This window comes from Arachis duranensis, chromosome 6 (genome assembly GCF_000817695.3).
Source record: "Arachis duranensis cultivar V14167 chromosome 6, aradu.V14167.gnm2.J7QH, whole genome shotgun sequence".
NCBI classification, from domain to species: Eukaryota; Viridiplantae; Streptophyta; class Magnoliopsida; order Fabales; family Fabaceae; genus Arachis; species Arachis duranensis.
The window spans coordinates 98,344,733-98,366,723 of record NC_029777.3 but is presented as its reverse complement, the minus strand read 5'-3'; the positions used below and the strand labels follow the sequence as shown (position 1 = coordinate 98,366,723).

The 21,991-nt window shown below is 33.6% G+C and overlaps 2 protein-coding genes across 4 annotated transcripts; both read left to right on the top strand.

Annotated features, from left to right (window-relative positions):
- Positions 1 to 470: 470 nt before the first annotated feature.
- On the top strand, positions 471 to 4,347 carry LOC107494907 (protein kinase PVPK-1). 2 transcript variants are annotated; one of them, XM_016115944.3, is made up of 4 exons: positions 471 to 834; positions 1,034 to 1,123; positions 1,393 to 2,321; positions 3,453 to 4,347. In XM_016115944.3, exons 3-4 carry the CDS (start codon positions 1,411 to 1,413, stop codon positions 4,291 to 4,293), a joined length of 1,752 nt encoding a protein of 583 aa, XP_015971430.1. In that variant the 5' UTR covers positions 471 to 834; positions 1,034 to 1,123; positions 1,393 to 1,410; the 3' UTR covers positions 4,294 to 4,347. The 2 variants fall into 2 exon arrangements, with proteins under 2 accessions (XP_015971430.1, XP_015971431.1); XM_016115945.3 differs by lacking the exon at positions 1,034 to 1,123.
- Positions 4,348 to 5,089: 742 nt separating this feature from the next.
- LOC107494908 (uncharacterized) lies at positions 5,090 to 7,277 on the top strand. Of its 2 annotated transcripts, none has more exons than XM_016115946.3 (2): positions 5,090 to 5,346; positions 5,979 to 7,277. In XM_016115946.3, exons 1-2 carry the CDS (start codon positions 5,290 to 5,292, stop codon positions 7,077 to 7,079), a joined length of 1,158 nt encoding a protein of 385 aa, XP_015971432.1. In that variant the 5' UTR covers positions 5,090 to 5,289; the 3' UTR covers positions 7,080 to 7,277. The 2 variants fall into 2 exon arrangements, with proteins under 2 accessions (XP_015971432.1, XP_015971433.1); XM_016115947.3 differs by having other exon boundaries at positions 5,092 to 5,346; positions 5,982 to 7,277.
- The last annotated feature ends 14,714 nt before the right edge of the window (positions 7,278 to 21,991 follow it).

Sequence of the window (21,991 nt, the reverse complement as noted above, 5' to 3'; positions counted from 1 at the left end):
TTATGGATATTAAGAATCAGTGAGATATGGTCTAAGAAGTCAAAAATTACATATTTTATAACAAAAATATTTTGTGTATATAAAAATCAGTTCATTTATATTTTTGTATAAATATATATTATTTAATTTATATTTAATATATATTTTATACTAATAAGTAATAACTAATTTGAAGGCTGATTTTTTTATAACGAGCAAATTAATTTTTTAAATAAACTTTTAAAAAAAATCACTTTTTCTAAATTTTAACTTCATAGAATTGATTTAATTTAAACCTATAAACTCTATTATATGAAAAGTAAGTCTGAAAACATTTTTGTAAACATAATTTAATTAGTTTCTTTTGCAAAAGATAGATAAACATGGAAAAAGGCAAAAACAAGAACAAGAAACTGACGAGATTGGGTTTCGTCTGGAGGGAACATAACCATTTATATAAGGAACACCACTTTTTTTATTTTTTACTTTTATTTTTTCCCCGCGTAGCTTTGCTTGCGAGGTTGTCTTCGTTTTCTGCAATTCTCAATTCACAAAGCCAAAAAATAATAATAAAAAGCACCCTGCAACTCACCACTTAATTAAAAGGCCAAAAATTATAAACGAGCACATCAACAGTCTCTGTTGTTATTGTTATTATTGTTACAGTTTTTATTTGTTAAGTGTCCCTTCCTCCTTCTTTTGGATCGGATCTGAGTTTCATGTTCTACGGACTAGAAGAGCAAAGACAGACACCAAACCCAAGTTGTTTCACTTTCTTCAGAACTTGTTCTATAGCCATGGAACAAGGTTTCTTCTTCTGGCATAACATTGCAGTGTGTCTCCTTTGATGATAAGGTTCGTGTTCTTTCTTTACCTTTTTTTCTGTGGTCTCTCTTTCTCTCTCTCCTATCTGTATGTCTTGGTGTGTACCCTTTTGCTTCCTTTCTTTTGGGGTGGCTTATAATAGCTGTTCCTGCAGTGGAATCAAAGGAAAAAGCTGAAGCTAGTTTCTGGATATTTTAACACGCTTTAACTTCGGTTTTATTTGTTTTAGTTTCTATTGGCATCAGGAGAAGGCGTTGGACTTGTCAAGTTATGGTTCTGTTTTGTTCATGTTGACCAGAGAAGAAACCGGGTTTTCTTGGTAATAGTTGTCCAAGTCTGAAAACCTTGTTTTTCTCGAAGCCTTTTATAGGTTTTCTTATGTATTTTTTTTTTCCCGATGTTTTCTTTCGGGTTATAGGTTTTGCAGTTGTCTGAATTCTGAACTTTTCCCCCAATTTTCGGCATTTGGATTTCATTTTGCTTCATTTCAATGCTTTTTATTTCAACAAACATCGCCAATTGTTGCTATTTAGAGAATTTCGTAACTGGTAGTTTTGTTAATTTACTGGGTTGCATTTGATTTTACAGCAAGTTAAGAATTTGTTGATGGAGTCAGCTGTTGATGAAATTGAGTCTTTGCCAGAGGTTCAGAATTCAGTTTCTGGGGTAGATCATGATCCTCCTTCGACATCTGGGACTCCGAATTCGACCGCTCCTCATACTTTCGGCCTCAATGACACAGTTGAGAGTTGCTTAGCGAAGAACATTGTCACAATGGAAAAGAAATTGTGCATCAAACCAAAGTTTGAAGATGCCAAGAATTATGATTTGAGCAGCCAAATGGAATCTGGGAAACACAAATCTGGTGCATTGAATGGAGTTGCTGATCAATCGGAGATTACTTGTTGTCCGAGCCCTCAGAATAGTTTCTATTCAGAAGCCAAACAAAGCTCTACAATTGCTGGAGTGAGTGAATGTGTAAGTGTTGATAAGTCTGTTGAAAGCGGAGAAGCTGTGAATTCGGTCGAATTCAACGAGAGCAGGAAGAGCAGCATCTGTAGAGGGAGTACAGGAAGTGATGTTAGTGATGAGAGCAGCACCAGTAGCTTCAGTAGTGCTTTGTATAAACCCCATAAGGCAAATGATATAAGATGGGAAGCAATTCAAGCTGTCCGAGCTCGGGATGGAGCTTTGGAAATGAGGCATTTCAGGTTGTTGAAGAAATTGGGGTGTGGAGACATAGGAAGTGTATATCTAGCTGAGTTAGGTGGCACAAGGGCTTGTTTTGCTATGAAAGTAATGAACAAAACGGAGCTGGCGAATCGCAATAAGCTCCAGAGGGCTCAAACGGAGAGAGAGATATTGCAGTCTCTTGATCATCCTTTTTTACCAACTTTGTATACTCACTTTGAGACAGAGACATTCTCTTGCTTGGTAATGGAGTTTTGCCCCGGCGGGGATCTGCATGCACTCAGACAAAGACAGCCGGGGAAGTATTTTTCCGAGCATGCTGCCAGGTTGGCAATTCCTTATTCTTTTCTGCATTCCATCCTGCAATTAGTCTTTAGTATATTCCTTTGATTTATCAATGCAAATGTTCTATGGAACTAGGATGGAAACTGTGTTGATCCTTCATATTCTGTGAGAACATGGAAACTAGAATAATGATCATAAGATGATGAGAGGCCATCAGTGACTAATACAAATGATCATTTAATTTTGAATATCCAGTGTCTAGCATCCTAGCAATTCACACTTTAAACAAAACATGGCCTATAAGATTTTCAAGTATCCAAGATATTTGTTTTCATGTATATGGAAATTCTCATGTTTTTTCGACTCTGTTTAAGGATGTCTCCCAAACTGGCTAGAAATAGGCTTTGTTCGGTAATTTTTTTTTTTTTTTTGAAGAGGTGCAAGCTCTTCGTTTTGTGTTTGATAAATAAAAAGACTATACACTTGTGCTTTCAGCTTTGAAAAGACATGGATGCTTTTGATAGCATTTAAAGAAGAGTTTTTTAAAGTTAGCATATGCTTATCAAAATTAAAAACTCCAACATAACTTCATATATTAATAAATATCCAAATTTACTCTTATATATGTGTCTATTGTAGTTTTTTAAATGTTAAAAGCTATTTTATCAAACACAATTGTTCTTGTTTGTGCTTATTAAAAGTCATCTTTAATTTGATTTACCAAATATAGATGGACTTTTAGAAAGTCATCTTTCAAAAGCCCCCTTTGATAATCTACTTTCGAAAAGTAAAAAGTTTTTCAAAACCAAACCTTAGGCTTGCTTGCATGTACTACCATCATAGTTTTAGTTGTTTCTTCATCCTTGTCCATAATTGTGACATTCTGAGTAATTGTACAAGATGCTTTAGTGTTTATTCGTCTTGCATTACAACCCACCATTTATTTTGTTAGCCTTCACTTCAGTTCTTGTGAATGCTGTCTTTCCTTTTGATTTACAATTCTTTTTGAAAGGCTAAGAACAATCTGATGTTCTTCGCATGCTTGGTGAGCTGGTGGAAGTCGGTTCAAAGTCCGAAGTCCTATTCATCATGTTGCAAATTGATGCATTTTCATACAAAGTATCAAACATTTCATACTAATTATACTCTTCCTATTAATCTGCACTGTGCAGGTTTTATGTGGCAGAAGTTCTCCTTGCTTTGGAGTACTTGCACATGCTTGGAATCATCTACAGAGACCTTAAACCGGAAAACGTGTTGGTGAGGGAAGACGGTCATATAATGCTGTCGGACTTCGATCTCTCTCTAAGGTGTGCAGTCAGTCCTACTGTTGTAAAGTCCACAAACTCTTTCTTGGAAATGAAAACCTCAGGATATTGTGTTCAGCCGGCCTGCATTGAGCCGACTTGCGTGATGCAGCCGGACTGCATCCAGCCTTCATGTTTTACGCCACGCTTTCTTAAAGGGAAGTCGAAGAAGAAAGAAAAGAAGTCAAAACAAAAGAATGATGTGCATAATCAGGTGACTCCTCTCCCTGAGCTCATCGCCGAGCCCACGAATGCGAGATCAATGTCATTTGTAGGAACACACGAATACTTGGCACCCGAAATAATCAAAGGTGAAGGACATGGTAGTGCTGTAGACTGGTGGACATTTGGGATATTCTTGTATGAGCTTTTGTTTGGTAGAACACCATTCAAAGGCTCAGCAAACAGAGCAACTCTGTTTAATGTTGTTGGCCAGCCCTTAAGGTTCCCAGAAACCCCTACAGTAAGCTTTGCAGCCAGGGACTTAATCCGGGGTTTACTCGTGAAAGAGCCGCAGAATCGGCTGGCCTATCGACGCGGAGCGACAGAGATAAAACAACATCCGTTCTTTCATAATGTTAACTGGGCGCTGATCCGCTGTGCGAGTCCTCCAGAGGTGCCAAGGCAGGCCATGAAGGCCCTCGCAGCGGAAAAGCCGCCTGGTGTCAAGCCTTCTGGTAACTATTTAGATATTGATTTCTTTTGATCCTAATGTCTGTTTTTTCCTTCTTTGGAATAGTTTCTATCTTTTACTTTGTGTTGTTATTAAACACTCGCATGCAGTTAGTTGTTTTCATGTGAAGTTCATAGTTGAAAATTATTAGATAAAAATTTAGTTAACAATGGCATGCAAGTTTCCAATTTCATATAATTCTGTTGCACCTGAATAATTTTGCTTTTGATTAAAAAAAGATTAAAAAATAAAAAAATAAAAAAATTGCTTTTGACCCATGTCTTTTTCACCACGAATAGTTATTACACAACCGTTGTATTCTTTGTGCATTGATTCAATTTTTTTTACAATTCAAAATCATTTATATATTACTTAACTAATTTTTTATTTTTAATTAAAATTGTGTCATTTTTCTATGTCATTAAACTAAAAATTATGTACAGTTCAAAATTCAGATACTTTTATACTAATAATACTAATAAAATCTATTTTTGTTACTTCGTAATAGAAAGAAAAGAAGACAATATGTAACTCTTTCTCAATCATTTTAACTCTGATGAATAAATCTACTTGACAAATTTAATTGGGCTAAAAATAGTACAACTTTAGTTTTTAACTACCCATTTTGGATAAGAACAGATAAAATAAAATGTAAGAAAAGCAAAATGAGAATAATTTGTTGTTAACTTCTTTTATTTTAGGTAATTTATAATTACTTATTAACCTTGGTGGTTACCACTATTTATATACACACACAAAACCGTTAACTTCAAATGAAAAATCCCTTTCCTCATTCATCCTTCAATATTTAGAAGCAAAATCAAACTAAACGTCTATTATTGACGTTACAAGCGAAACAAGCCTCAGATATCATATAATTTCTGGGTTTATCCCTCCTTGCCGATTTTTTTTCTACCATTTCGGGCATGAGATTCATGAGAATATTCGTATCTTCTAACTGAAAGGAAAAATAGAGTTGATAACCCACAAAAAAGAAATTTTGGAATTTTTTGTGGGTTGTTCAGAACCATGGATGAAGGGTATTATAATTCGAAGAAAACTGATGACATAGGTTTTTGTGACCAGGTACTTGTTTTTTTATTAACCAAACTTTTCTCTACTCAGAAATTTTCTTCTTTTTTTTTTTATATTTATTTGTTGCTCAATGTTCTCAATGCGAAATGGTAGCTTGAGTTATGTTTGGTCTTTCTTTTTCAGGAATACCAAAAAAAAACATCCTTTTAATCAAAGAAAGAATTTATCACTCATTTTTCTCAATGATTTTTTTGTTATTTTATTTTATTCTTCATTCGCTGATTTTGTTGGTATTACTAAATAGGTTGAACAAGGGAAATAATATGAATATTTGTATCACATGTTCATTTGTGTGTATTTGTGGTTTAAAGTGCACGCACGTTTCCTGAGTGCCGATTTTGGCGTTTATTTATGATGATAATTTTGAATGCTGTTCTGCATATATCTTTCATTTTGAATTATTTCATTCTTTTTGGAGCAACCAGAGGTGGAAATTCACCTGCAGTCTTCGCGTATGATTAGATAATAATTTAGTTAAGATGAAAACTTACATGTAGATCATTTGATTGAATTATCATCTAACAGTTTTCGAATATCAACCTCATGTAAAGACAACTGTATGCGAATTTTCACTTTTAATTAAATACAACTGCAGGTGAGTCTCAACTTTGTTTTGTATGTAGCAGGGATCTCATGGTGCATTAAGCATATCAAGGCTAAAGTGCATGTCGCTAGGATTGGACTTTAAGGTTGTGATTTTTCTATTTCTGGTTCTTCCATTGAGCATCTTAGGTGTGTACTTGCACGGTCAAAAAATTTCATACTTTTTCAGACCGCTCTGGGATTCTCCTCCAAGGCCATTCCACGAAATCCCTCACTATTACAACGATGATGTGTCGATGGAGTCTCTATGCAAGCTTCACGGATGGGGGATTCGCGAATCCCCAAGGCGAGTTTTCGACGCAGTCTTGTTTAGCAATGAAATCGACATGCTTACCATTCGATGGAACGAAATGTATCCCTATATCACACAGTTTGTACTCCTTGAATCGAATTCAACATTTACAGGGCTAATGAAGCCTCTGGTTTTTGCTCGAAATAGGAGCAAGTTCAAGTTTGTTGAGCCTCGGCTGACATACGGAGTAATTGGAGGAAGATTCAAGAAAAAAGAAAATCCCTTCGTGGAAGAGGCGTATCAAAGAGTTGCGCTCGATCAGCTTCTAAGGATAGCTGGCATTGAAGATGATGATCTCTTAATCATGTCAGATGTTGATGAGATTCCCAGCGCTCACACAATTAATCTCTTGAGGTGGTGCGACGATATTCCTTCAGTTCTTCACCTTCAGTTAAGGAACTACCTCTACTCTTATGAGTTCTTTGTGGACAACAAGAGTTGGAGAGCTTCCATTCATAGGTATGTGCCTGGAAAGACCAGGTATGCACACTATAGACAGGGTGAGTTGTTGTTGTCGGATGCAGGCTGGCATTGCAGCTTCTGTTTTCGACATATCAGCGAATTCATATTCAAGATGAAGGCTTACAGCCATACTGACCGGGTGCGCTTTTCTCGTTACTTGAGCCCTGAAAGGATTCAGGATATTATATGCAGAGGGGCTGACTTGTTCGACATGCTTCCCGAAGAGTACACGTTCAGGGAGATCATCGGGAAGATGGGGCCGATCCCTCATTCCTACTCGGCCGTGCATCTTCCGGCCTATTTGTTGAACAATGCAGATAAGTACAAGTACTTGTTGCCTGGTAACTGCATAAGAGAATTTGGCTAATTCAATATCACAACTTTAATTTCCTTGTATATTGATAGTGTAACACACAAAAAAGGAAGCTCTAATTGAATGATGTATAGTTATTTTTCATATAGGTCATTCTTTAGAGGATATTCGATCAGAACAGATCGAACAAGCTTGAAAAAAGATATATAGTTCGACAGAAACCACTGTATATTTAACTTCAAATACTTTCTCTTCGGCAATGTATGTATATAGTATATACATATATCCCAATTTATAGACATACTTTACAATCACTCTGGTGGTTTAGTTTATAAATCATGTTTAGTTTTATTGCTTAATGCCCATGATGGTTTGTGTTGAATACTTGAACGTAGATGACTCCTTTTGCGTTTGTTTTTTTTTTATTTTTGTTTTGGTGAATTCTATCATGCAAAAGAGAGATTCTTTTTATATGTATAAAAATTTGTTGTCATTCTTCTAGTAGAACAAATGTCTAGAGAGAGAGAGTGCAATTAAAGCTATAATAAAAAATAAAAGTTGATCTTAGTGCAGCTGTGGACCCTACTGTAGTGAATGAATTAAAGTATTTAATAATGTAAAATTGATTAGTTATTAATTATGAATGATAATGATGGGCTGGTTTTGGTTTTTTTCTTTAATATAAATAAGTTTATGGGTCAGGCCAAGTTTTTTTTTCTTAAATTTGGGTCTTAATTGACTTTTTTTATGAAAAACGAAAATAATAAATATAGTATTTTGTGGGTTTGGGGTTAATTAATTTTTTTTTTGTCTTAATTGATTTTTTCTGTGTAGATGTAGGTGTTGATTAATTTTTTTTATTCATCGTATCTTTATTTTAAAAATAATTTACTAGCAAATAAAAATTTAAATAACAATTATTTAAATATTTTCATTCACATTAACCATTAACCTACACATAATTTACGTTATTATTAAATTAATCTACACATAAATGAATTAACAACTGAATTAATATTAAGCATAAAAAATCTAGTAATTAACACTGTATCTATTTTTTAAATTTTATCGAAAATGTCAATCCTAGGCACTAAACTCCTTATCATTAAATATTAAAATACTTAGCAATCCAATTTTAAAATGAAAAACTTAAACCATCTAATTTTAATTCCTAAAACATAAACCACAAATTCTAATTTCTTAATCATGAAACTTAAACTATCCAATCCTAAATTCTAAACCATCCAACCCTAAATTCTAAACAATATATTTCTAAATTCTAAAATTTTCTATGCTAAAACCTAAACCCTAAAGTATCTTACACTAAACCCTAAATTAAGTAACAACAAATTTGAATAACTAAACCATTTTATTCACAAATTTAAAAATAATGAAACAACAAAAAGAATTTAAATAACTTTTAATCTAATTTTAATATGTTAGACTTTATTTAAATATTATGAATACAAAGTAAATAATTATTTTTAAAAAAAAATTTAAGGCTCATTTTTTGAAAAGATTCATTTTATAACCATACTTATCATTTCATAATTTTAGAACGAATTAAATATAAAAAAAGTAAAAAAATATAAAATTCACCTAAATGAATCATGAAAGAATGATATCATATTACATCTGATAATAAATTTCTGTATTAATTAATTGAATGTATAAAAGTAGCAACAATCATTTTAAGGATAAATCACATAAATAAACCGAATAAGTTTCAAATTTACATGAATATCCTAAATGCAAACCGATTATATGAATGTTTCAATTACATATGATTCGAATTAGTAGATATACTAGTAAATCGAATTCATTGGAATCAATTTACTATGAAAAAATATTTTAGTGAAGACTATTTCATGTAAATCGAATATATTCGATTTAACAGGAGCAGCTTCCATGGAGATAAACCGAAACTATAAGAATCGAACCATACTCAAGGTAAATCAAATTCATGGTTTTCGATTTAATGGTTTTGACAAAAATTTGCAATAAATTCATATAACCACTCTACATTTTGGACATTCATATAAATTTAGAACGCATTCGGTTCGTTTATATGAACCATACTCAAGGTAAATCAAATTCATGGGTTTCGATTCGTTTATATGATTTACCCTCATTTTAATCTCTTCGGTCATACATACATACATACATACATACATACATACATACATACATACATATATATGCCATTTAGTAAAATACTCATGAAAAAAATATACATATTTCATTTTTTCGTAAAGTTTATAAATTATATTTTGAAATTCCAACAACTATATTAACTAAATATATTCAGAATTTTTACCAAGGTTTACGAAAACAATTCTAATTAAACACTAAATTCTATCATCGATTTACAATTGTTACAATACAAAAATTTTATGACGTGCCAAAAATATTATCATCAAAATAAACCCTAAACGAACTAAAATTAAATTCTAAATGCTAAAGCATTTTATTTTTGTGCACTATTATAATTTTTTTATAACATAAATTATTTATCCTACTACAAAAATTAACCATATAACCAATAACAAAATCATAAATAATGAATGATTATAGTCCAAAACATTATTAAGAATACGATTGTTGAGAGTATTAGAATAAAAATAACATGTAAAAATAAGACTAAACTAATATTTTTAAGAATATAAAAATACATCTTCCATGACAAAAAAAAATGTCTACTTTTCATAAAAAAATCAATCAACATCTACATCTACATAGAAAAAATTATTTTAAGACCCAAAGCAAAAAAAAAAATTCAAATAACCCCAAATCTATAAGATATTATATTTATTATTTTCGTGTTTCATAAAAAAGTCAATTAAGACCCAAATTTAGGAAAAAAATGACTTGGCCAAAATCTTAAATCCATTAAATAAAAAAAATAAAAATCAGTCCATCATTATCATTCATAATAATAGTTAATCAATTTTACATCATTAAATATTTTAATTCATTCACTGGAGTGGAGTCCACATTCTGCACGATAACTTTTGCTTTCACTATAACTTTAATTACACTCTCTCTCTAGACACTTGTTTTACTAGGAGAATGACAACAAATTTCTACACATATAAAAAGAATCTCTCTTCTACATGATAGAATTTACTATTTGTTTTACGAAAGTATTATCAGTTCAAAATATTTATCTAATTTTTTTATTTTAACATTCACAAATTTTTAAAAGTGTTTTTTATTAAAAAAAATACTATTTTTATACTTAAATTAATTACTAAAATTAAATATTGTATATTTTGTATAAATACATGTGTAATTAAATTTATTTTTTATATATATTTTATATTTTAATGTATAATAATCTATATTAGTACCTTATTTTAATATATATGTACTATAACCTTTTTTTTAATTAATGTTCGTTATGGTGAGGTAAAGTGTTATATATTCTCATAATTTTTATTTCTCTCTAAAATAATTTAACATTGCTCCCCATTTTTCATTTCTATTTCTAATATTCTTCTATCTTTAATTACTTAAACCTAATAAATTTAATTTTTGTTAGCTTAATAAATCTACAATAATTTAAAAAATTACAATTATGATTAAAAATTTATGAAAATTAGGAATAGAAGATATATATTGTACATAAAAAGCAAGTATACAGCGTTGGAAAGAATGAAATGGGTGTTACGGCATGATCGAGTGCATGTTTTGACCGATTATGATTAAAGATTGCATTGAACATTATAAGAATATAAAAAATATGGTGTACTGCAATAAAGATCTGCTTTTAAATTATATTCGATCATTAAATTTTGACTATTTAAAGGTTGGGCTCTAAATTTGATTGGTATAATTCATCCTCCATCATTGAAGAATCATAAGTTTATCTTGGTATTAATTGATTATTTTACTAAGTGGGTAGAAATTATTCCTTTAGTAAAAGTTGGTCAAAATAAACTTATTGATTTCATTGAGAAACATATAATTCATCTTTTTGAGATTCCTCAATTTTAAGCAATAATCAAAGTACCATGTTTACTTACCAACACATTAAAAATTTTGCAGCATAAAAAAATGTAACAATGATAACTTCAATTCCATATTATGCACAAACAAATAGTTAAGTTGAGGTTGCAAATAAAATTTTGATTAATTTAATAATAAAAGTAAATTGGTAAGAAAACGCGTACTTAGCATGAGACGTTAAGTCAAGTTTTATGGACTTATCAGAATAATACGGAACGAAACCTGGGATAAATGAAAAATCAAAGAAATAGACTCCTTATCTTAATTTAATTTTCTGATGCAACAATTAAGGAAATCACTTTATCTTTTTTGTTCACACTTAGTTTTTCAAAAAAACTTAAGAAATTTTCATTCATTAAAATTAAAAAAAAAAAGTGGCTACAAAATTTAGAGGTTTTTATATCTCTTAGTTCCAAAACCCTAATGCATAAGTTCACTAAAACAAAATAGACTAAATCATAATTAGGCTTAAAATAAACAAAAACAAAATAAAATAAAATAAACATAAAATAAGTCCTAAAATAAATACTAATAAAGAATGTCTATTTAATCCAACTTGACTAAAGATAGTTTTCAATGCAACTTGTAAATAGTAAGACGTTTAGTTTTCGATAATCGTTAACCATTGTCTTAGCTAATTCTTGATGCATCTTCTGAACAAATGATTTAGTCATGTTTGTAAAATCTTATTTATTTTCTTAGTTGTTGCTCTTGTAATTGGAGCAATTAGCATATAATAGTTCTTAGTTTGTCCCACAGAGCTCATATCATTCCCTCCCTCCTGAAATGATTCGTCCTCGAATATGCATCCAAATTAAAAGGAGATAGGTCAGAGACATTAAAAGTAGCAGACACATTATAGTCACCTAAAAGGTCAATCTTGTAAGTATATCATTTCTAGCACCTGAAATGGACTATCACCCGTAGGGTCTAACTTGGATTTCTTTGAGTAGAAAATCTCTCCTTTCTCAAATGAACCCATACCCAGTCACCAAGTTCAAAGACAAGATGTCTTCGACTTTTATTCATCTTGTGAGCTGTCAACCCATTTTACTTTTCAATCAACTCACGTGCTTTCAAGAACATTATCTTAACCTTTTCATCTTAACCTTCTGCATCCAAGTTAACAAGATCACTCAAAGACAAATATAACAAATCCAAAACAGTTAAAAGATTAAAACCATAAATAAGTTCAAAATGAGAAAAACTTGTGGAAGAATGAATAGTCCTATTATAAGCAAACTCAATAAAAAACAAACAATCTTCTGACATTTTCAAATTCTTACCAACAACAGCATGCAACAAGATCCCTAGTGTTCGATTTACCACTTCAGTCTGACTATCAGTTTGAGGATGATAATTGTGCCCAATTTACCCTACAACATTTTTCAAAAACGACTCAAAAATTTTGTGTCACGATCAGAAACAATAGTTTGGGGAACACCATGCAAGCGCATAACCTCTCTAAAGAACAGATCAACAATGTTTGTTGCATCATCAATTTTATGGTATACAATGAAATGAGACATTTTGCTAAATCTATCTACTACAAAAAAAAATACTATCCCTACCTTTTCTAATTCTAGGCAAACTAAGAACAAAATTTATAGAAACATCAACTCACAGATGCACAGAAAGAGATAAGAGAGTATACAAACCATGTGACAAAGACTTAAATCTAGTCTATTTACATGCAAATATTTAGCACAAAATTTTTCAACATTTTGACGCATGTGTGACTAGTAAAATGTTGAGATAAAACATCCAAAATCTTATGCACACCAAAATGACCCATCAAACTCTCATTATGTGATTCTAGAACAAGTAAGTTCTTAATAGAACAAGCACGTAGACAAATTCTATTACCACGAAACAGAAAACCTTAATGTTTATAAAATTTGTTAAATATACCATGTTCATGATGCGGAATTTATAACCCACACTTACTAACCGGCAAGTACACCGGGTCGTACCAAGTAATACCTTACGTGAGTAAGGGTCGATCTCACGAGGATTGATGGATCAAGCAACAATGATTGGTTGATTGGATTAGTTAGGCAAACAAAATTTGGTTTTGAGATGTTCAAAAGATTTAAATTTGAACTTAGAATATCAAAAGGATAGACAAATAAATGAGTTGGGAATAAAATGTTGAGAAAGCAGTTAAGGTTTCAGAGTTACCCATTTTCCAAATTAACTTTTATCACTAACTAATTTAATCATGCAAGATATAATTTCATGGCAAACTATATGTGACTAGGCCCTAATTCCTTAGACCTTCCTAGTCTCCTCTAAAATTCATTAACTGCCAATTCCTTGGACAATTAATTCCAATTAGAGGGTGATGATCAGTTTCAAGTTATATGCCAAAAGAATTCTAATTATCCACAAATAAAGGGATTATATGTCATGTATCCCATTAAATACAAACAATTAAAAATTCAGTATAATATGTTTTCAAGCTGTTGTTCAAGTAAAGAGCTTTTCCAAGTTTTACAAGAATTCAATTAGAACATGGGTCATACTTCCGTTCCACCCAATATTCATAAAATTAAGAGCGAAAACAATTATTTGAAATATAAATCAAAACATGAATAAATTAGAAAGATCAAACGAATTAATCCATTACAAATAGACAGAGCTCCTTAACAGTGGAGGATTAGTTGCTCATGGTTTAGAGACGAAAAATAAGGGTTCTGGTAACCATCTGGTACCTGTCTAAATGTACAAAATTTCTATTTATTACTAATCCTAATAGGTTTAAAATAAAAAATTAAAATTAATAATATCTTTTCCTAAAAGATAAGATTTGAATTTAAATTCGAATTAATTAACAGATCTTCAGTTGATTGTTAGGGATCACTTGATTTGTCCATTCTGTAGCTTCTAATCTGTGTTTTCTGGGCTGGAAAGTGGGTCAAAACAGCCCAAAATTCGTAACCAGCGTTTTCTGAATTATTGCAGATCGCGCATGTGACGCGTCCGCGTCGTCCACGCGCTCGCGTCATTTGTGCAGATTCCATTCCACGCGTTCGCGCCAGGCACGCGATCGCGTCATTGCGATTTCTCCATTCCACGCGGTCGCGTGAGCCATGCGTCCGCGTCGGTCTTCGCTGGTCATCTCTTTGGTTTCTTCTTTTTCTCTGCAGAAACTTTATCAAATTCCTCCGAATGCTACCTAAAATAAATAAAATTGCACAAAACTCAAAATAACATCCATAGTGGCTAAAATATAATTAATTCTTAATTAAACTCAACAAATTAGATGCAAATTCACTAGGAAAAGATAGATAAGATGCTCACGCATCACAACACCAAACTTAAAATGTTGCTTGTCCTCAAGCAACCAAAACTAATATAAGCTTAGGATGTAAATTTGCATGAGAATGAGAGTTTGATTAAGCTCATGTCTCTTCTCATAGTGGGGTTTACAATTGCAATCCTGAATAGTTTTGGCATCTTACTCTCCTTTGAATCAGAAGAATGTTAATGTCATTCGGATTTAGAATCCGGATGATATTATGAATTCTCTGATCTTTACATTTCACTTTAATCCTTGAACACAGCAACATTTACTTTAATTTATTTTTCTTTGGTGCTTTGCACCTTGAGCCTAGCCGTGACTTTAAATGTTTTGTCTCAAGAGTTACTTGACACCGAAACACCACAAGCACTTAATTGTTTATTTATTTATATAATGATTTTTTCTTTTGCTGTTTCTTTTGCTTTAAGGATTAAATTTTTGTTTATTTCAGAGAAGTCATAATAATTCTCTAAATTCCTGTTCCTTATACATCAACATCTCTTGATTCAAATTCAAATATGCACTGTTCATATCATGCATTCAAAAATCACAGAAAATACCACCATATTTAAGTAAATAAGACTATTCTTAGAATTATACTCAATTTATCATGCAATACATCACTTCTTTTTCTTTTCTTTTTGGATTCAAGTTCAGTGAGTGGTACATGAAATATCTTTTCAGCATAAAATAAAAAAAAAGAAACTAAACTAGTCCTAAGATTCTAACTAATAAAGGATCATGCAACAAACAAAACAAAATAGCAGAAACCGGAACATAACATAGAAAAAGAAGGGAGGAAAAAAATATGAAAGGAACTCAACCACCTTAGTTATCCTAGTGGTCGTTTTATTCTTCAGGTTGTGCTCCTCAGTGAAGATGATTCGCTTCCCTTTTGTGCCAGAAAACCAATAAGCGCAGCGTCCAACAACATCAAACTTAAAGGTTTGCTTGTCCTCAAGCAAATAAGAACTAAAAATAGAAGAGACAAATATTATGAAAAAATAAAAGGATAAAAGAATAAGAGAGAATTAGGATTGGGAGAGAGAGAGAAAGAAAACTGGGCGGCGAACTAGTGTGGCGCAATCGATGCGAACGCGTGGGGCACGCGTTCGCGTGATTGCGTTTTAGTTAGTTGACGCAGTCGCGTCGGTCACGCGGTCGCGTGACCCATGTTATGCTTCGGGCACGAGTGCATCCTCGCGCCTGCACAACTTTCTGTTCGAATTTAAATATTTGCTAAATTTGGGGTGACGCAATCGCGTGGGGCATGCGATCGCGTAAGTGGCTTCAGAAGAGAATGACGCAGACGCGTCGACGACGCGTTCGCATGATAGGGATTATGCGTCTAGCACCAAGCCAGCACCACTCTAGCACAATATTTGGTTGTGCACCATTTTTACGTCGAAAATCAGGGCACGCGGCTGCGTTGATCACGCGGTCGCGTGGGAGGCTAATATTTCCACATGACGCGGACCCGTCGGTGATGCGGTCGCGTGGGGCGATTTGTGCCACTGGCACGCCTCCAGCCATGCTCCAGCGTGACTCTCTGTTTGTTTTTATTTTCTCCCCTCTCCTTGCGACGCGGACCCGTCGCTGATGCGGTCGCGTCGCGTGGCAATAATCTTTTTTTAAAATATATAGAGCTTGAGGTGTTCGGTTCCTGTGATAAAATAGCAGCATGATCAGAAAATTAGTAAGAACTCAATAAAAATCAAATAAGAAAATGAATACTACGAAAATTAAAAATAGCTAAGGATACGAAATTATCGGGTTGCCTCCCTACAAGCGCTTCTTTATCGTCACTAGCTTGACGGTCAGCTCCTCTAAGGAGGAGGATCATAGGGGCTCAGCTCTTCACCCCTTACTTTGAACTTTTTTTCCTGTATCTCCATAACGTAGCTCAATATGCTCCAGAGAGAGGATTCTGATTACTGTATAAATCCATGCTGGATTGCTGGTCAATACTACCTTCATTCTTGGGGAGAAACCTTCAGTGGGGATCTTTTTGTTTCTCCATCCTCTGGGTACTTTCTTCTTTTTGTGAACCTCTTCCTTGGTAGATGATGCATTCCCAACACCAAACTTAGGTTTGATGTCAGGAGAAATTTTATTGACTGTTACCAAGGGAGGTTTGAGTTGCAGATTCTGCTGTGTATCATCAGGCGATTTTTGAAGGTTTGGATCAATAACCTCAGCCTGCATGCACCTCTCTTCTTCACCTGTTGGATGTATATCTTTGAAGACATGAAAGACCAGTTGCTCATTATGCACTCTAAGCACTAATTCACCCACTTCTACATCAATCAGAGCTCTTCCAGTGGCTAGGAATGATCTTCCTAGAATTATAGAGGCATTCTCATCCTCCCCTGTGTCCAGAATCACAAATTCTGCTGGGAGGAAGAACTTACCTACTTTGACCAAGATATTCTCCACTAATCCATATGCAGGCTTCATAGATTTATCTGCCATCTGCAATGCTATCTTTGTGGGTTGTGCCTCTTGGATTTACAGCTTTTTCATCACAGATAAGGGCATTAGATTTATGCTTGCCCCCAGATCACATAGGGCTTTCTCAAAGGTTGTGCTCCCAATGGTGCATGGAATTTGAAAGCTCCCTGGATCTGGCATCTTCTTTGGCAAGTTATTCTGAATTACAGCACTACATTCCTTAGTCAGGACTACTGTCTCATCTCTCTTTAAATACTTTTTCTTTGACAACAGCTCCTTCATGAATTTGGCATAGATAGGCATTTGCTCCAAAACCTCAGCAAAAGGAATATTGATTTGTAACTTTCTGAAGATTTCCAAGAACTTTGAGAACTGCTTGTCCTTGGTCTCCTTTTGAAGTCTCTGAGAATATGGCATCTTAGGCTTGTACTCAGGAGCCTTTGGCAGTGTAGGATAAGTGTCAAGAGAGTTTGGGAATGGGTTGTCTGCACGCTTTGGAGGGGCGTGCTCTACTTCTTCCTTCTTCTCCTCTGGAGCATCCTTTTCAACTGGCTCTTCATTGACCTTGGTCTCAGAACTAGCTACTTTACCACTTCTCAATTGAATAACCTTGCAATCTTCTCCTGGGTTCACCACTGTGTCACCTTGAAATGCACTTGCAGACCTCTCAAGTATTTGCTTGCTCAGTTGGTCTACTAGCACCTCTAAATTTCTAATGGAGGTTCTGGTTTCCTGCATAACTTGTGCTTCTGCACTTGCCACTTGTCCACTTATCACAGTGATAGCCTTGCATTCCTCTCTTGGATTTGGAATTCTGTTACTAGGAAGGCTATTAGTGGTCCTCTGATCAATTTCTTTAACTCTAGTGGCTATTTGACCCATTTGAATCTCCAGGTTCTTGATGGATGCTCTGGCTTCCTGTCTAAAACCTGTCAATATTGCTTCCAAATTATTGTTCTGTTAGAAACCGTCCTGAGAATTATTGTTGAAGTTCTGAGGTCTTTGAGGTTGATCCCTCCATCCAAAATTTGGGTGATTCCTCCATCCTGGGTTGTATGTCTTAGAATATGGGTCATTGTTGGGATTCCTAGGACCACTCCCTATATAATTCACCTGTTCAAAAGAAGGTTGAGCATAATCATAGTTATCATTTTGCACAAAATTACCTGCCATGTCATAGAAAACTTTCTGTGGTGGATTTTGGGTGTTGATATCTAAGACTTGCATGCCACTCATCTGTTGAGTAAGTAGATTTATTTGTTGAGACACCAGCTTGTTCTGAGCAAGAAGAGCATTAATAGCATCTACTTCCAACATGCCTCTCTTCTGAGGGGTTTCAGAATTCACAGGATTCCTGTTAGAGGAGTATAAATATTGGTTGCTTGCAACCAATTCAATCAGCTCAATAGTCTCCTCCGGTGTCTTCTTCTTGTGCAATGAACCTCCTGCAGAATTGTCTAAGCACATTTTGGACATTTCACCCAAGCCTTCATAAAATATGTCTATTTGTGTCCATTTGGAGAACATGTCTGGAGGGCATTGCCTAGTCAGTAGCTTGTATCTCTCCCAAACTTCATACAGAGTCTCACCATCCTTCTGTCTGAAGGTCTGAACCTCCATTCTAAGCTTAGTCAGCTTCTTTGGTGGAAAAAATTTTGTGAGAAACTCAGTAACCACCTTGTTCCAAGTATCCAAACTGTCCTTGGGTTGAGAATCTAACCATAGTTTTGCTCCATCCCTCAGAGCAAACGGGAAGAGCATTAATTTGTACACATCTGGGTTCACTCCATTTGTCTTCACAGTATCACAAATATGCAGAAAACTAGAAATAAATTGATTTGGGTCTTCGTGGGGGAGACCATGATACTGGCAGTTTTGTTGCACCAGGGTGACCAGTTGAGGCTTCAACTCGAAGTTGTTCGCAGCAATAGGAGGCACTACGATGCTTTTTCCATAAAGATCTGCGGTAGGAGAAGAGTAGGAGCCAAGCACTCTCCTTTGTTGCTCATTCCCATTCGGGTTTGCCGCATTGGGATTATCAGCATTGTTAGCATTCATAGTGGATTCTGTAGCCTTGTACAATTTTGCCTGTTGTAAACGTCGCCTGAAAGTCCTTTCAAGTTCAGGATCAAAGTCTAAGAGATGTTCTTCGTCTCTGTTCCTGCGCATAAACAACCAGAAAACAAAAAAGAATGGGAATCTCTACGTCAGAGTGTAGAGAATTTCCAGTGAGGTAACCTGTGTAAAGAGATAAAAATATTGAATAAAATAAATAGAAGAAAAATAATAAATAGTCAACGCCAAACTTAATTTCAGAAATTAAGAAAAATATTGATGCTATTTATTTATTTAAAAATTTTTTGAATTTTTTGAATTTTTTATTTTTATTTTATTTTTTTATATAAAAGGAAAAAAACAAAAAGAAAAGAAAGAAGGAAAACGTGACAGGGGAGGGGGAGAACAAAAGAAAAAAAGAAGGAAGTGTAAAAAGAAAAAAAATATTAACGTAAAAAAAAGTTTTTTTTGAAAAATAATAAAACAATATTTAAATAAAAATTAAAACTAAAACGTCTAATTTAAGCAATCAAACAACTAATAGTTGTTAATCACTATCAATCTCTCCGGCAACGGTGCCAAAAACTTGATGCGGAATTTATAATCCACACTTACTAACCGGCAAGTGCACCGGGTCGTACCAAGTAATACCTTACGTGAGTAAGGGTCGATCCCACAAGGATTGATGGATCAAGCAACAATGATTAGTTGATTGGATTAGTTAGGCAAGCAAAATTTGGTTTTGAGATGTTCAAAAGGTTTAAGTTTGAACTTAGAATATCAAAAGGATAGACAAATAAATGAGTTGGGAATAAAATGTTGAGAAAGCAGTTAAGGTTTCAGAGTTACCCATTTTCCAGATTAACTTTTATCACTAACTAATTTAATCATGCAAGATATAATTTCATGGCAAACTATATGTGACTAGGCCCTAATTCCTTAGACCTTCCTAGTCTCCTCTAAAATTCATTAACTGCCAATTCTTTGGACAATTAATTCCAATTAGAGGGTGATGATCAGTTTCTAGTTATATGCCAAAAGAATCCTAATTATCCACAAATAAAGGGATTATATGTCACGTATATCATTAAATACAAACAATTAAAAATTTAGTATAATATGTTTTCAAGCTGTTGTTCAAGTAAATAGCTTTTCCAAGTTTTACAAGAACTCAATTAGAACATGGGTCATACTTCCGTTCCACCCAATATTCATAAAATTAAGAGCGAAAACAATTATTTGAAATATAAATCAAAACATGAATAAATTAGAAAGATCAAATGAATTAATCCATTACAAATAGACAGAGCTCCTAACCTTAACAGTGGAGGATTACTTGCTCATGGTTTAGAGAAGAAAAATAAGGGTTCTGGTAACCATTTGGTACCTGTCTAAATGTACAGAGTTTCTATTTATTACTAATCCTAATAGGTTTAAAATCAAAAATTAAAATTAATAATATCTTTTCCTAAAAGATAAGATTTGAATTTAAATTCGAATTAATTAACAGATCTTCAGTTGATGGTTGGGGATCACTTGATTTGTCCATTCTGCAGCTTCAAATCTGTGTTTTCTGGGCTGGAAAGTGGATCAAAACAGCCCAAAATTCGTAACCAGCATTTTCTGAATTATTGCAGATCGCGCATGTGACGCGTCCACGTCGTCCACGCGCTCGCGTCATTTGTGCAGATTCCAGTCCACACGTTCGCGTCAGGCACACGATCGCGTCATTGCGATTTCTCCATTCCGCGCGGTCGCATGAGCCATGCGTCCGCGTCGGTCTTTGCTGGTCATCTCTTTGGTTTCTTCTTTTTCTCTGCAGAAACTTCATCAAATCCCTCCGAATGCTACCTAAAATAAATAAAATTGCACAAAAACTCAAAATAGCATCCATAGTGGCTAAAATATAATTAATTCTTAATTAAACTCAACAAATTAGACGCAAATTCACTAGGAAAAGATAGATAAGATGCTCACGCATCAGTTCACAAGAGGCATAAATATCAGTAAAGTCAGAATCCGTTGCATACAACTCTTTTAAAATCTCAAATCCTAATAACTTAGAAGTAAGTATAATAATCAAATTATATCTCCTAGATAAAGCATCAGCAACTATATTTTCCTTACCATGTTTAAATGCAATCATATATGGAAATACATCAATGAATTCTACCCATTCAGCATATCTTTTATCAAGCCTACCTTGTCCCTTTGGGTACTTCAAAGACTCATGATCCGTTTGATCACAAACTCCTTAGGTAATAGGTAGTGTTACCAAACCTCCAAAATTTAAACCAAGACATATAATTCTTTATCATAAGTTGAATATTTACGTTGAGATAAATTCAACTTTTCATTAAAGAAGGCAATAACTCGCTTTTCCTGCATCAAAACAGCGCCTATATCAATCCTAGAAGCATCGCATTCAATCTCAAAAGTTTTATCAAAATTAGATAAAACAAGAATAGGAGCAGAAGACAAAGATTTTTTGAAGTAAGAAATGCAATTTCTTATTTTTTCCCATTTAAACTCAACATCTTTTTTTATAACTTTTGTGAGAGGTGTAGCAATAGTAGAAAAATTTTTCACAAATTTCCGGTAAAATTCAGCTAAATTATGAAAACTTCTTACCTCAGAAATATTCTTAGACGTTGGCCATTCACGAATAGCCTTCACATTTTTCTCATCAACCTCAATTTCATTCGCACTCATAACAAAATCAAGAAATACAATACAAAAAGTGTGCTTTTTAAGATTGGTATATAAGTTTTTTTTTTTTTTTGCGAAGCACTACCAAAATAGCTGAAACATGTGATAAGTGATCATCCAAACAAGTGTTATAAATGAGAATATCATCAAAATAAACAATAACAAATTTACTCAAAAATTCTCACAAAACATGGTTCATGAAACGCATAAAGTACTAAATGCATTAGTTATTCCAAAAAGCATTACTAACTACTCATATAACTCATGTTTTCTTTTAAATGCAGTCTTGCATTCATCCCCTTGTTTTATTCTAATTTAATGATACCCACTTTTCAAATCAATTTTAGTAAATATGCATGCACCATATAATTCATCATGCATGTCATTAAGCACAAACCTACATGCTACAATGGGGTCACTTGCCCCCGCTCCCATTTTA